Below are 16,156 nucleotides of genomic sequence, written 5' to 3'. Positions count from 1 at the left end.
GGAGTTACTGGCTTGGGAGGATGCCTACCCAGAATTCCCCTCTGGTCTCTCACTCAAACCTTCCGTGTTCCTGTGTGTTAAAATCAAAGGCGTAGTTCTCATCTGGTTACCCAGTTATTTGCCAAGAGAAATTATCAGCAGGTAGCTCTACCGAATTCAGGAGTCCCTGCATGAACAGACTTCCATGAGTAATCAGAATGGCTGGAGCAAAAGATACTAAGTGAGGAAGGGTTTGTACAGGTGCTGGAGAAGTAAGCAGGGGCAAGCCTGGGAGAAAGCACCTAAAACAGCATGGGCATTTATGTCTCGAGATGAGGGCAACAGGGAATTTTTAACGGAGTAACACGATCAGATTTGCCTGTGAGAACAATTACTAGCTCCATTGTGGAGAGGAGCACTGTTAGAAAAGGGGCCCTTTCAGCACACACAAAGGAATAATGGTGGCCTGGATTGAGGAAGTGAGTGACAGCACGAAGAGGAGGAATGGATTCACAAAGATTTGGGGGAGCAAGTGGGCAAAACTTGGAGACTGCATAAATATGGGAAGAAGGGAAAAGTCGGGGAAGAGTGCTGACAGGTCTCTGGTCTGGGCCATGGAATGTTGTCTGTGCCCAGCAGTAAGTCATTGCCCAGCCCAGTATGTCTGTGCCCAGCAGCCCTTCATTGTGGCGCAGGGTGCAGTCTGGAAAGGGTAATTAAATGGGACTGGAGAGACAAAGGAAAGGGACCTGGGTAGACCACTCAGCTCCCCCTCTTTGAACGTAGGCTGCCTGTCGCCACCTCATTGCACTCAGGATCATACCCACCATAGGCCCTGAGTAAGCATAGGTTATGTTAATTAATTTTGTAATGTGAAAATACAAAGTGAGCGCTGGTATTGATGCCCACAAAATTCCGAGTAGGCTTGAAGAACCCAGCAGTTCTTCGCCGTCTAGAAATGTCCCAAGAGAAGATGTTCGTAAATGGGAGATGTGAAGGAGGCACTGTGAACAGGTCTTGAAGGCATCCAAATCCAGCATCCTGTTTAGTTCTGGAATCTCTCAGAAATTGACACACTCCATAGAAGCATGTGGTTCCGATTGACTTTAATGGGATTCCCTTGCAAACCACAGATTGTAAATTATCCCCTAGTAGGTATAACATTTATAGGAGGCATATTATTTTACCCTGAATCCCCCCTGGATGCTGTTACACTGAATTCTGACAATGGCAGAACTCGGAGTAAGATCATCTTTTACTAGAAGCCACTGCTCCATGTCGATCTCTGTAAGCCAAAGAAAATGGGTGTTTGTCATAAAAGAACATTTTCTTTAAAGGGGAAGAAAGACATTTATTAATTCCATGCTGAGGAATATCAAACACGATCTCCGTAAAGTATTTGTTTTGTTTTGTTAATACAAGGCAGGGCACTTTCTCTTGGAGGAGAAATGATCGTTTTTCCCAGGTCTGGAGATTAAACAATTTGGTAGTCATTTCACGTTCAGCTCACAAAAAGGGGATTTGCATATGAACTTGTTTGGGCAAGAAAACACATCTGAACGTGTTTCATGGGAACTGTCTCTATCCGTGGCAGCTCCTCTTGGCCGTCTCTTTCTTTTCTTCCCTCCATCCCTGCAGGTCACCGGGTTGAAGCTGTCTCAGGACCTTGATGATCTTGCCATTCTGTACCTGGCCACAGTTCAAGCCATTGCTGTAAGACACTTTAATGCCATTTTTAAAGAGACTTAGGGCTATCAATAAACCTTAGGCCGCATGCTTCTCCAAGATACATCATGTGCTTGTGTGACAGAGATTGTTAATTAAAAGGGAGCTTGCCAAAAAGAGATGTGTGTCCTTTCGGAAGGAAATCTTGATGAAGGTCTTCACCTGCTTTACTAATCACCTCACAACGCTGAAAGCTGAAAGGAGTTCGAGTCTTTGAACATCATACTTGTCATGTATTTAATTTGTCTTCCAAGTTCAATTAAGTAGAAGCAGATGCCATTTATTCTTGCATTAAGAAAGGCAATGTTAAGAACGTGCAAACTTATAAAACACACGATATTGTTCACTTCGCAAAAGGATTCATTATAGGGTTCTTTTAAATAGTAAGCATCCTTAGTGTTTGTTTTTAGATAATTAGCTGCTTCAGTGAGACGTTTGGATGGTTAGAGAGAGAAGGAGGGGAGAATTTAACGCATTAGGAAGTCCTACACTGCAGATCAATCCAAAATGAAAACAAAATCCTAGAAGCTTAAACATCTCGATCTAAGGAATCTTACTCTCCCGAGGTGATCCAAATATGGGGTACATGCACAGAAGACTGTATGTGTGCATGTTAGGAAGTACATTTTGGAGGAATGGGTCATGGCTTTCCAGGTTTCAGAGCTGGGAGGAATCCCAAAATACAATTAATTAAGTGAGGCTTAGCCACTCTGGTAAGAGAACGTGGACCAACAGAAAGGAAAAATCAGTTCACTGAATTCTGATTCAAATTTATTTTTCAGAGACACACAGAAAGTTTTTTTGTTAATGTTATGTGGACATATTTATATGCCATTCAGTTATTTTGTTTCTTTATATACCACTTCCTTCAAAGCCTTATTCCTTCAAATAACAGAACTACATACATTTTTCCCATACATCCGTATCACTAACAGAAGTGATTTTCTTATGTTCACACTTGTCCAGGTACCATGTAGATGGGCTAAGAGAGCAGAGCTTCCCAACCACGAAGGGAACATACGGTCTTACATGGAATAGACCAACTTGATGAGATGAAACAGTCCTTGCAGTTTATATACCAGTTTGTATCTTCCTGAAGCAACTGTCATTGATTTAATAGCTTGGCCAGTTCAGTGAAATCAATCAGCCGGCACTATCTATGGGAACTTGGTCAAAACCAGATAATTCTGGCATCTGTCAAAATGGAGGGAGTGAAGAGTAAAATGAACATGAAGGAGATTAATGTGCATCAGTAGTAAAGACAATTATTTAGTCATCCTGTTTTATGGTAATAATGATGATAATGATAAATAATATAGTTTTGGGGTATTATGTGCCAGGCACTGTGCTAAATATTTACAAGTGAGGTAGGTGTTAGCATCCCCATTCCACACATTAAAAACCTACACCTTAGCAAGGTTCATTAACCTGCCCAATTTCCTATAGCTTGTAAGTGGCAGAGCTGGGATGGGAAGCCATGGCTTTCTGAAATAAAGTAGGTATATGAAGTATTGAGGAACTTTCATTTTCTGGTAGTCAGTGCTGTTGTATGAAAAGTCTTAGAGTGGAATGAAATGACTGCGTGGAAATGGAAAATCAGAGCTGTTGTGCTCATCCTCTGAGTACACGCTAAGAGGCGGACCACGGGGCACCGTCCCATGATGATAAGGACTATCACCTTTAACTGACGCCCACCTGCTGTGCCAGGCACCAGAGTACCTACCCACAGTGGTAGGTGGGATTGTCCTCATTTTCCAGACAGAGGGAAAACCACCTTGCCGGGTCAGATAGTGGGCACGTGGTGGAGTCGGAACACGAGCGTGTCCGAGAACCGCCTGTCTCACTCCCATTCTTCTGCTCTTTCCCCTCTACCAACCTGCATTTTTCTTTGAAATGTTTGTAAAAGCTACATGCACGAAATCAGCTTTGAGGCATTTCCAAGACCAGTTTTTCTTGTACACATCTTAGCAAACGTTGTTATTTTGGCCGGGATTGCCTCTCAGAGGCCCCCTTCCTGGTAAGAACACGGCAGCAGAAGTCCAAGAATATATAAATGAGGTTAAACGGGACGTGAGCTGGGTGGAGCCAGTTTCCATTTTCCCAAATACCACACACTCGGAAAATCAGTCTTGTATTTAAGGGGTCGTATGTGTATTAAGAGCTATCATATTTATTTTGTCAGTGATCTTAATGACCTTTATAATACCACGAAGGGAAGGATATTTAAGACCGATCATTTGATAAGGCTTTATTGTGGGGCCAGTTGAATTGTGAGGGGTTCAAACCATTTTTGCAAAGGTACGAGGCTGTGCTGATCTTTCAGGCAAAAATGTGCATTTTAATGAAGTAGTCTGATCACAGATATTTTCCCATGATGATCAACTTGAAAAAAAAATTTTTTTTTTTTGTTTCACTGGCTCTGAATATTGCCCTAGCATCTACTTGTTGTGAATAGGTTAAAGTTAAGCAAATTGCTGTCTATAGTGATATCTGTAGTTGGTATTTTGTAGGAATAGAATGAAAGAGATATTGTAATGAAGTTAACTTGGGACTGTGCGAAAACGCTCCATGAAGTAAAATTCTCTCTTGATCACACTTAATTGAAAGACTTGTCAAACAACCAGTTTATCCATAGCCTGTTCATCTATAGCTTTCCTTTCAGAATAGACCCTTAAAAAGTACTATTTGCATTTGAAGTCTCTCGATTTGCATTTGGTTCTGTACATTCCCAGTGGAATAGCCTAATTTTAATTTAAATTTCTCTGTGAAAACATTTTTTCCAGAAAGGTGAGCACAAAATCATTTTAGCACAAAGCCCTGTGGCAGGGCATTTAGGGAGGGTGGAACGTTTCACAGAGTGGAGCCTGGGACACCCGAAAGGAAGGCCCTGTTGCTAGCTGCCAGCCTGAGTGGGAAATTCCAGCCAACAATGCCACACGGGGGGAGTTGCAGGCTGTCACAGCCCCTCCCAAGGGAGTGCCTCTTGTTCTGATACTTTTTTGCCTTTTCCCAAGGGAATGTGCTTTGTGTTACCCTCCACTCTGGCCTGTTAATCACGTGAGCCACAGGTCTGTGGTTTTAGAAGTATCAGAAATACCAACTTTGCATGGTATTTCCATGCATATGGGGGGGGGTGCAGCTATCCTCTCCCAAGGCAGACCCTACTGCCTCAGGCAAATCCCATAACTCCTACATGGGGAAAACAACGTGCAATTTTTGAGTTTGTCCTAAGACTAGCAAGGATAGCAAAGTGCCTAGCAGAGTGCCTAGACTACAGCTAGTAACCAGAATCGCGCTCAATTCCACACCCCTTCCATGTACTCGGCACTCCTGTGCGTCTTGTACATACACTGCCTCCAGCAACAGCCGTGCAAGGCAGATATTAATATTTCACCAAATGTAAGACCACATTAAAATTGTTTCTGCATGTTAACATTTCTGATAATTCATGGAGTTCTCAAACCCATGAATATGATAATACTATTACTTTTTTTAAAAAATGAGGATTGAGTCTTAGAAAGGTTGGGTATAGGTTGGATTCCCAGAAGTAGGTGAAATGTCTTAATGCCATCCTAGGTTTCTTGAATTCAAAAGCCATGCTCTTGGCTACTACGGACTCCTGCCCCTCAAGCTGACTAGGCTGTCCTGCAAGCCACAGACACCGAATGATCCATGGTAGACGTAAGGGCATCGGTAGGCCTCTCGAAATCATTTATAATGCTATTTTGTAAGTGACTTTCTTCTGGAAAGGTCAGTAGGTTTTATCATATTCTCAAGAGGGTTCATGACCCCCCAAAAGCTTAAGAAAGAACATCTGGGGGTAATCAGCCACATGCAATAAGCAGGATCTGTCCTTATACGGTACAACATGTTTTAATTTTTTTTAACACACTACATCTGTGGATTATTTTTGGAGGCCCAAGTTTTACCTAATCCATATTCTTACCAGATTCGCTAATAGCTGAAGGCCTCTGGGCTGGAACTGCTGTGCTTTTGCTCCCGAACTGCCCCCCATTGCTCATAATTTCCTCCACAGCATTCAGGATTTCATGACCCATGGTCCCCAGAACAACTTCTAGCCTCCCCCCCCTCCCAGAGGCACCCTCAGTCACGGGGGAGACAGCCCTCCAAGCTGCCTGGTCAAAAGAGGCTTCACTTAACCTACATCTTACCCCCTGGGGACAGTGGTCAGGGGGACATCCTGACCACTTCCCAAACCCTCTTCCTTCACTTTGGTTAAGCCTCTGATACAGCCTGTCCTCATGCTAAACTACCTCCTTCTCCTTCTCTGCACACTTGGGTACCACCTTCCCAGCAACACCATCACACTGTCACTAAATCCGTGACATTGACTCGAATCCTCTCTCCAGCCCCAACCCTGCCTTCTTGGTGGCTGTCCCATCTGTGGCCTCCCAGATCCTTGACCTCCTCCCTCCACTTCATCAACTCACCCCCTTGTCCACACCTGGCACTGTGTCATCCCTCAGAATTAATCACTCTCTAAACATCTCAAGGGCTCTCTCTCCACCAAAAAAAAAACAAAAAAAAAACACAAAAAAACAGTTCTCTCTCATTTCTCTCTGGAGCCCCTTTCTCAACCATTGCCATGTGGCTGCCTCCTAAAGTCATGTCACAGTTCATCTTTTTGGTTTTAATCCTTGACCCCAAGTAAATTAGACTCATGAGCTTCTTGTTTTTGAACTTGCAAATAAACTAGGATTTTTAGCTGTTTGCATATCCTAGTTAAAACTAAAGAATTATACATTAACATTCACCCTGGGGACCCTACGATGGTGTCATTTTCCCAGGCATCCATGATTTTTACTGAGTTGAGTAAACTGAGCAAGACAAGGATGAGCATAGCACATTTTAGGGAGTTCCTAGCACACGAGGGCTGAAATGAAAATATGGCGGGACACTGAGCAAGCCAGAGGGTGTGATTTCCACATCATCCCAGACCACGAAGGACTGACTGGAATGGGCTCTGGCTCCTGAAGCATCCCTGAAGAACCACCACCTGGTTCCAGATGATAATAAAGGTCAGGTTAGCCCTTTGTCAGTCTGAAGTCTTACTCTCACTTCATGCGATTAGAGCTCTCTTCTGCTGCTGATGTTATTGGATGCTCTTTTCCAAAGAACAAACCTCTTTAGTTCCTATCTCCGGAAGGAAGACTGACTCAGAGACCCCCCCCCCCCCCCCCCGCCCCGGGCCACTTCCTCCATCCCTGGTCCCTGCTGGAGGATCAGGCCCACAGTGGGCACTCCACAAATATTTGCTTCAGTGAACTCTTGTTAATATGAACTGTGTGAACATTGTCAGTTGTTTTTGTCAATGTTGTGTAACTACTGATGGAAGCAAATGGTAGAGTAATTAAGAGGGTTGGGGAGTCAGACAGGCCCAGGTTGGAATTCCTGCTCTGTGACTTCATTAACAGTGATCAGAGGCAACCTGATCTCTCAGAGCTTGTTCTCCGAGACTGGGTGTGCGAAGCTTTCAGTGTGGTGTCTGGGGCTGGGCAAACACTTAGTAAAGGTTCCAGAGCTTTTTCCTTGTGCTGCTCTACTGATGCTTTCTTCTGCCTTTCCCTTTCAGTTTGGCACCCGCCTCATTATAGAGGCCATGGAGGCAGCCGGACACTCTTTCAGCACGCTTTTCCTGTGCGGAGGCCTGAGCAAGAATCCCCTTTTTGTGCAGATGCATGCGGACATTACAGGTGAGTCTGAGGAGGAAGAGAATAGGTCATTTGGGGCCTGGCAGTAAATGTGCCTGGCTGACAGCCAGACAGGGTTGGAAATAGCAGAGGGTAGGGGTGATGTGCCAGATTATTTTGAATCTTTAGGTTAAAATGTATGTTTTTTTCCTTATGATAACTGTGAAGTGTTTGTAGTCATGATGGAGAAAGTGACTTCTCTGTGAATCCAACTATTGCATGATCCTGAGAAATGAGATGAGAGAGGTCAGCAAGGGCTAGGTCATAACTTAAGTATTTATGGAACCGTCTGAGCACCTCTTCTGATGCACGCTCGTGGGGAATATTGAAGAGACAGAGATGAGTAAGACAAGACTTATGCCCCCAAAGATCTCAAAGTCTATTGACAAGGACAAATGGATGTGCAAATGTAGTGTGGCAAGAGCTCAGAGTAAGAAATGCAGGGAGTTTTATGGAAACATAGTGGGGTACCTCCACCCTGGTTTGGACCTGCGACAGGGCAGGGCAAGTGGTCTGGAGGGAAGGACAAGGAAGCTGTCTTGAAGAAAGAATTCAGAGCCCAACTGCTGTGGGAACAAGGGTCTGGCTGCAGATGGGAATTTGAGCCCTGAGATCCCAAGATCCTGTGATTCTTTCATAGCTCCTGACACAGAGAGAGAAAATCCAGAGTCGTGGGCTGATCCCTTTGTGATATGAGCACAGCAGAGCAGGATCCCTGATGCAGATCCCTGGGCCTTAAGAAGGGGACCCCATTGGCCAGAGGCTCGCTGGTATTACAGAGCCGAGCCTGGACTTCGTCCCTCTGGAACTCGTGGCCTCATGTCTCTTGCTCCTTTCTCCCCCGGTGTCTCCTGGAGCCTGGCATCCTCCCCACCCCACCCCGGGACCCACCCACCATGGCCAGGCACCAGAGTGGGACAAGGTAAAGGAAACAGAAGGGAATGGACCCTGCCCACAGCCCCAGCTCAAACATGACATGAGCCCACCCTTCAATGGCGTCCCTTCGTCATGGTCTCTTGCTGCCTCCCATCCTGTGGACTCCTTCCTCTGACAGCTGGGTGAGTCAGGGTCCCTGCCCTTGATGCTGCCTCATCGTATCGCCTGTGCCCCCTCACACCCTGCAGATCCCTGCAGAGGAGAGCTATACTAAATGTCAGGCGCATAGTTAACCCTTGCACTTTGTGAGATCCAACTAATTAAATTACTTAGCCCCATTTTAGATAGAGGTAAGTAGACTGAGGCACAAGCCAGAGGACAGTACAAAAAAAAAAGCACCTTGTCTAGGGGTAAATATATCAGGATGTTGAGTACAGAAATTACTACCATTAACCAAGCTCCCACTGTGTGTTGCTGGAGCCACTCTGTATACATTTAACCTCATGAACTGCTGAGAGGTAGAAATTGGTGCCTCAACTTAGAGACAAAGAAATTGAGGCTCAGGGAGGTCAATGAATTTGCCTCTCCGGAGTCAGACAAGAGGGGACGGGCGATACCAGGACCGTGACCTGGGAGTGTCTAGGCCCAGCGCCCCCTACTCTGCGCTGCCCAACCAGGTTTCTTAGCTTTTCTGAGCAATTCGTAATCATGTGATGATTACTTTTCCTTTACCAAAGAGTCCACAGCCTATGGATGTGGGCCGTTCTGAGGCAGAAAGAAGAAAGACCTAAAAAAGGAGCCCAAATTAGCTTGTAATTTTTCCAAAGAGAAAACCGATAACCAAATTTTATCTAAAAGTCGCCGGTCAGACAAGATTCACATTTAAAATGTGATCTCTGAGTGACTTCCCAATTTCTAGCCTTCTGATAGCCACGAAGCCTTCCTACCAGGATGCAGGAGGGGAGAGATCTGCCTTGGCTAACACATCACCTGCGGGAAATGGGAAACAGGGCCCCCCAGAGCAGGGCGGTGTGAGTGACCCTGGGTCCTGACCAGGCACCGTGGCTCCAGCCTTAATGAAAGTGGGTCCTTTTCCAGGCCTCACATCCCTGAGCTGACTCAGAAGCAGGGGGTACAGCAGCTTTACAGAAAGTTCTGCTTTGGAAACTGTTCTTCAGGCTGTTGAATGAAAAGGCTGTTCATCGTTATTTGGATTCCGATTGAAACTGGACCCTTTGTCTCTGGCTGTGGACCAGTTACAGTTCCAGACAAAGGGACCTTTTCTTTGGCTGGAATTCCTCTGCTTTGGGAAGCTGTGACTGACAAGTGATGGCAAAGTGCATCTGCCTTTAAATGCTTTGGGTTCTGCTAAACTCATTAATGCATCAGATAAAATAGTTCACATTCCAGGCAGAGCTGCCTTCTTCCTCTCCTTCACCCAGCCGCTCAGAGAAAAGAACACATTTGCATTTGTTCCTGTAAAAGGCACGTACACAGCAGTGGGTGTATAGGTAGAGTCTTTGATGCCTTTAAATATTGTAATTGCTCTAGTTTTCCTGCAAAGAAAGGCTTAGAGAGGACCACGGACCTATATGAGTCTTAGGAATACCTGTCAAAAACACAATGGAATTTAGAAGATTCTTTGGAGACTGTGGAGTCGTGGAAAGAACAGAGGATCCCCTCTGTGACTTTGGGCAAGTTGGTTTACCTATCCCCGAGCCTCAGTTTCCTCTTCTGAAAGAAAGAATATTATTTCCCTCTTGTAGATCATGCTGAGGAGTACCTGCTCACGAGTTTGTGAGCACCAAACTCTTTGCCTGGCTCAAAGTCAGTGTTTAATACATGTCCGTTCACTTCTAACCTTAAAGCAGCCCCATGCAAAAAAAAAAAAAAAAAAAAAAAAGAGGGGGGTTTGAGGGAAAAAAAAAAAGAAAAGCAGTTTAATATTTTGTAAGCAAATCTTTGCCATTTGGGGAGCAGGCTTCTCTGTGCAAGCAGGGAGAATGGGGCTTTGCCAAGTTGGGAAAATGTCTTCTACGTGAGGAGGAAGAATCTCCCTGTACCTCTGGCAGTTAGTTTAACTGTGGTTTCAAGAAATACTTGTTGTGTACTAAGTAATTGTAGGTTTCCCCCATTGACTTGGGACTCAATGTTCGTCTGTCTGAATTTTGTTTTTTTTCAGCTCTGGCAGTTACAGCAAGGGTTCCCCCCCTTTCTGTCTTATTCATTATTTTCATCATTTGTCCCTCCATGTATTCACTCAGAAGCCGTCTCTGAGCACACCAGTGTACCAAGCATGAGCTTGGCAGGGGGATACAAAGAAGAACAATAATGTCCTGCCAAAAGTGTCATTGCAAAGAGAAAAAGTGCTCTCGGTACTCTGCCCAGTGTCCACAGAGTAGAGTGGGGACCCAGGGGATGCTGGTGTCCGTATGAGTCAGGTCCAGGCAGGGAACAGATGACACACTCGAAGTTTGGAGAAAAGTCAAACAAAGGGTCTGTTTGCAGAGGTGTGGGCTGGTGGTAGGGAAACCCCGATGACCAGGCAGCCCCCTGGGGCCACCCACAGTCTTACCACCCCTAGGCTTGCAGGGGCCTGGCGGGGACCTAACCAACCCAGCCTAACCGGCTGCATGAAGAGGCTGCCGGACTAGAGCTTGGTCAAGGATGCAGCTATGAGGACAAGCAAGCCATGGGTGAGGTCTCCCCACGCCAGGGTCCTGGGACCTACAGCAGGCTGGGGGTGGGCAGGGAAGAGGGGGGACTGACCTGAAGGAGAAGCAGAAGCAGTGAGTTGGTTCCCCCCGCCCCCCACCCTGCCCCGTGGCAGGGATGAGGAGAGGCTTTAGAGATCAGGTCAATATTAAGAATCCTAACAGCTAATGCTAATTTAGTGCTTTCTCTAAGCCAAGCACAGTTTTAAGTGCCTTACTTATAATCACACTTTTAATCCTCTGAGCAGCTCTAGAGGGAGGTGGACTTTTAGCCCCGTTTTGCAGATGGGGAAGCTGAGACACAGAGAGGCGCAGTAACTTGCCCAGGACCACATCGCCACGTCGGCAAGGCAGCCAGAATTCAGACTCTTCCAGTCTGGCTCCAGAGCACTTAGGGTGCCGCTGGAGAGCCGGTGGGGGGTTTCCCGTTCTCAAGGGGAGGGGACTGACTGTAGGTCACTCCATCCTGCTCAGAACTAATTAGGCTTTTGACAGGGTCAGGAAGGGCTGGGAGGTGTTTGGAGGTGCTTGTGATCTTCTAAAAAGTGCCAGGTCCGCGGGGGTGGCTGCAGTCACACTCCCGTCTGCATCGTCCCTGGACTCTGCAAAGGCATGCAGTGCTCTCCTGATTTGGCCAACACAGCCCTTACGTGTGGCCCGGTGTCTGTCCTTCCCCTGTAGATGGTAGATGGGCACCTGCCCTGTCCCTTCCCCACCATTCCAGTTTCCAGCCCAGTGAAGTATGTGTAGAGGGCCTTCACTCACCGTCAGTCTTCATTCTGACGGTAGTAGCCACCATTCCCAAAGGCTTGACGGAGGCTAGAGATGTGCTGAGCCCCCTGTGTGCCTTCTCTCATGAATCCTCACTGCAAACGGTGCAGCAAGTCTTACTATCATCCCCATTTTACACACTGGGAAACCGAGGCTAAATGTTTGAGTAACTTGCTGAAGGGCCCAGGGCTAGTGGGACTGACTCTGAGCTTTTCCCAGAGACCCACCCCTGTACTTTCCAGCAGAGACTTGGGTGCCAGCTCTGCGGTCTGGGGGCTGGTATTCCGGAGCCCTCTGACTGCATGCGGGAGTTCTGTTCCCTGACCCTTTGTCCGGGTGGCCCGGGCTGCTGACCCAGCCTAGGAGTAGCAGGAGGAGTCAGGAGGTTGTGGGACCCCAGGGGTAGATGTGTCAGGGAGGTCTTCCTAGAAAAGATAGGAAGACAAATCCAGTGTTTGGAAAAGTCAGTCTCCTGTCTTGAGTAGAGGAAGACTTTTAGGTCTGGCTACAGAGCTTACCTCTGTGGAGTCTGCTGCCATCTCCTGATTAGCAAATGCATTTATATTTTGTACATATTTTATTTCTATTATACATATATACACATATACACATATAAAATTCTGAGAATTCTAAATTCTTTCTATTCCCCTTAAACCCACCATGAGCCCTGGCATGCGGAGGGCTTTCTTGCTGCCTGGCGGACCACTGTTCGTCCTTCAGGTACCCCCGTAACGCTCATCTCCATTCTGATGAACCTCCGTTCCCTCTCCGGGAAATTTGTTCTTTCACCATTTAACCCCTACCATGTGCTAGATCCTGGTTAACTAGTCTCAATTCCAGGGATTCAGCCGTGGCTGAGACCCAGTGCTTGGCCTCATGGAGCTTCTGTTCTAGCAAAGGGAGACAGATGGTAAACAAGAGAAGTAATCATGCTGGGTGGGAAGATGCTGAGGAAACAGAGGGGGGATGAGGAGTGTCGTGGGTAAGTTGTCCCTTTAAACCCAACGGTCAGGAAAGCTGCAGTGGGAAGGGGGTGTTTGCACAAATACATGAAGGACGCAGAGGGAGTTGCTATGTGGGCATCTGGGAGGAAGTGACACAGACAGAAGGAACAGCATGGGTGAGGGCCCCGAAGCTGATTCAAGAAAACACGGAGGCCAGGCCAGCGTGGCCAGGAGGGGAGGCGACAGTCGGGGTGGGCACCAGCTCTGGAGGGCCTTGCCGGCCATCATAAGGGCTTTGGCTTGTACGCAGAGAAATAGGAAGCCGCCAGAGGGATTAATCACACCCCCTTCCTACTTCCCTGTTCGTAGTGCATCTCAGTTAGAGAACCAACCCCCTGCACCATCGTTATCTCTTTCTCATCCACCTCCCCTTTGAGACCCGGAGAGCAGGACCGAGTCAGATTCATCTCTGCATTCGCTGGGGCCCTTGAAGCACTCAAGTGTTTGTTGAAACAAACTTGAACCAAATGGCAGGTAGCAGCTAGCAGAAGCCTGAGAGATCTGGGCAGAGAGGTCTCATGAGTTGATGTATGGGGTGGCAGGTCCCTTGGGGCTCCTGGCTGCCTCACCAGCAGGCACAGGCTGTGACATCCTTTAGAATCAGGTCATGCCAAGGACCGGAGCACCGTGGGGACCGGGGAGAGGCTGTCCACTGCTGCCTTCACGCCACATCATGTCAGGTGTTTCTGGTGCTGGGGCTGCTGGCCGACTCCCTAATCAAGGTGTGGCCTTGTCCTGTGCAGGCATGCCTGTGGTCCTGTCGCAAGAGGTGGAGTCTGTTCTTGTGGGCGCTGCTATTCTGGGTGCCTGTGCCTCGGGGGATTTCGCTTCTGTACAGGTATGTGAGGACCAAGGGGTGGGTCGTGGCTCCTCCCCTGTCTGAGGCTGTCCTTCCTCTTGACAGCAGCTCCCATCTTGCAAAACACACATAGGATATAATTAAGAAATGATAGGTTCCAGCCAGGGAAAGCACAAACACTTCTAGCCTCAGACATATTTATTGCGGTTTTCATTTGACTTGGCCTCTATTGGTGTTGGTCATTCTGTTCTTCTGTTTTCTTTTTTCTCCTTTAAAATAGCTCTTAAATGATTTCTTTTAATTTCCTGTTGACCTTTTTTTTTTAAAAAAATTTTGTAGCAAATGAAACAGGTAAGTTTTGAAACAAGGTTTTCATGTAAATTTCAGATTTCTGTTTGCTTATTTCATCTCCACCCACCACTTTCCAAATAATTTTGAAGGCTCTATCAATAAGGGACACAAATGAAAATGTTAGTTTAAACAAAAGAATTAAAAGGGAAAATAAGGAACAAAGATACGGGAAGAAGGAAATAACTTGGCGGCGGAGATGGAGCACACAGTTTGATTCTGAGCTTCCTGGCAGCCAAGACAAAAATGAACACATGATAAGTTGCACAATTCTTGTTTTCAAAAAAGAGGAAACATTAGTTTCTTGTGGGAGAGGAGGCTTTTCCTGCAACCAAGTTGCAAAAGACTTCTCACACTAGGTTTTATGGAGAGACTCTGAGTGGTAAAATAACAATATTAACAACAGGTTTATGAAAAGGTAGAGAAGCATCAGAGGAGGAGTCTGAGAGTGCAGGCTTTGGACTCCGGCTGCCTGGGCTCAGATCCTACCTTGACTACCTCCTAGCTCTGTGACCTGACCATTCTGTTCTTTGCTCCATTTCTTTATCTGTAATAATCATCAGGAGCACATTATGAGTTCTTTCCCTAGATCAGGAATGCACACGTAGGCCCATTATTCCCGTTTTATAGTTGAAGAAGCCGAGGCATAAAGAAGTGGTGGAAGTTGGCCTCCATTGGGACAGCTAGTAAATGCCAGAACCAAGGAGTCTGGCTACCCAGCCTCATTGGAGAATTCAAGAAATATTTGATCAGAGAGCTTAAATGACTTGTCCAGGGTCTCCAGGCCAGGATGAGAAGCTGGGTTTTCCACCAGTAACCCAGTCACTAGCGTGCTGTTTATGTACCAAGAACTGTGCTGGGTACTCTTCCTGTGATCTTGACACCTGTAACCTACACGGGCAGCAGAGGTTAGACAGCAGAGATCCAAAAAGGTAACAGAACCAAAGGGGACACTATTAGAAACACAAGTGCAAAAGTCTGATTCCGCTGTCTGTGCACTTTGTACACATTTTGAGAAGTATGGTACCCTGCGCACTGGCCAAGCACTGGGAACTCATGTCTGTGAAATATCTTTCCCAAGGAATTGAGTCCACTCGTGAATGCTAAGTGGCTTTTAAATGAAGTTGGTAATCAGAGATGGTACAGTTGAATTCTCAACGATTTCTGGATTTTCTGGTACTCTCTCAAAAACATTGCGTGAGCTTCTTTATTGTTGAAATGTTGATGATTTGTCAATTGTTATTTTGATGTATCCTTTTATGAAGATGTTCTCACCACTAGATGCCCTTCCTGGGACAAATAGTAGCTAAACCAAAACAGTAGAGATGCTCCGAGAGGCCCTGCATAGGATTGCATCGTATTGTAAACTGAACGCGTCCCCTCATGTGTCCTGTGTTGAAGCCCTAACTCCCAGTGTGATGGTATTTGGAAATTGGGTCTTTGGGGCGGTGATTGGGGTCAGATGAAACCATGAGGGTGGGGTCCCCATGATGGGCTTCGTGCCCTTCTAAGAAGAGACACCAGAGAGCTGGTGCTTTCTCTCTGCCATGTGAGGACCCAGCCTAATGGTCGCCCTCTGCAAATCAGGAAGAGGGCCCTCACCAGAGCCTGACCCCTCTGGCACCTTAATCTGGGACTTCCAGCCTCAAGAACTGTGAGAAAATAAATTTCTGTTGTTTAAATGCCCAATCTATGGTACTCTGTTATGGCGGCATGAGCAGACTAAGGCACCTCATTTGATCTTGACAACCTCCCTGCCTGAAGGGTAGATGTTTTCACCCTTGTGTTCTGTATGGAAGAAACCAAAGCTCAGAGGGGTATTCAGTAATTTTCCCAAGACTACAGGTAATACGAGGCAGAAGCAGAATTGAAACTAAGGCTCTCTGGATCTATATCCCCTCCTGATTTTTCATTCCTTTTATACTTTGTTCGATTTTTTTTTTCCTTTTTGTGTTAAAAATAGTTTTTGGCTTTGTAAATATTTAAAGCTGTATTTTCTGAAAAGAAATGCCGTCGGTCACAAATCAGGAGCTAGTCTGCAGCTTGAACAAAGAGTAGCGTGGGATGGGGCTGCTTCATCAGATAGATAGGTAATACCATGACTGTAGGTACCTCAGTGATATCTTGGTCAAATCTGGAGTTTCTAGCTCCAAGACGATTCCGCTCACATCTTTCCCTAAGTGGAAACTGAACTTAATTCCTCACTAACATCATCATCACTACATGAGA

General features: G+C 46.3%; 1 protein-coding gene across 18 annotated transcripts in view; it reads left to right on the top strand.

The window, feature by feature from the left end:
• Positions 1-16,156, top strand: part of FGGY (FGGY carbohydrate kinase domain containing) — a 400,333-nt gene that overhangs the window by 310,347 nt on the left and 73,830 nt on the right. For 15 of the 18 annotated variants that reach the window (XR_003208181.2, XM_025871735.2, XM_073896657.1 and 12 more), the window contains 3 exons: positions 1,618-1,692; positions 7,298-7,418; positions 13,524-13,618. Coding sequence is in view for 17 of the 18 variants with exons in the window: in XM_025871735.2 (XP_025727520.2) it covers positions 1,618-1,692; positions 7,298-7,418; positions 13,524-13,618 (291 nt within the window). In the remaining variant the exon portion in view is untranslated. The remainder of the gene's footprint in view (positions 1-1,617; positions 1,693-7,297; positions 7,419-13,523; positions 13,619-16,156) is intronic. The other 3 variants (XM_025871733.2, XM_025871734.2, XM_073896658.1) reach the window with 3 other exon arrangements.

Source organism: Callorhinus ursinus, unplaced genomic scaffold, assembly GCF_003265705.2.
Source record: "Callorhinus ursinus isolate GAN/ISIS: 27379988/994484 unplaced genomic scaffold, GSC_fseal_2.0 scaffold9, whole genome shotgun sequence".
NCBI lineage: Eukaryota > Metazoa > Chordata > Mammalia > Carnivora > Otariidae > Callorhinus > Callorhinus ursinus.
This window is presented reverse-complemented; position numbering and strand designations above follow the sequence as displayed.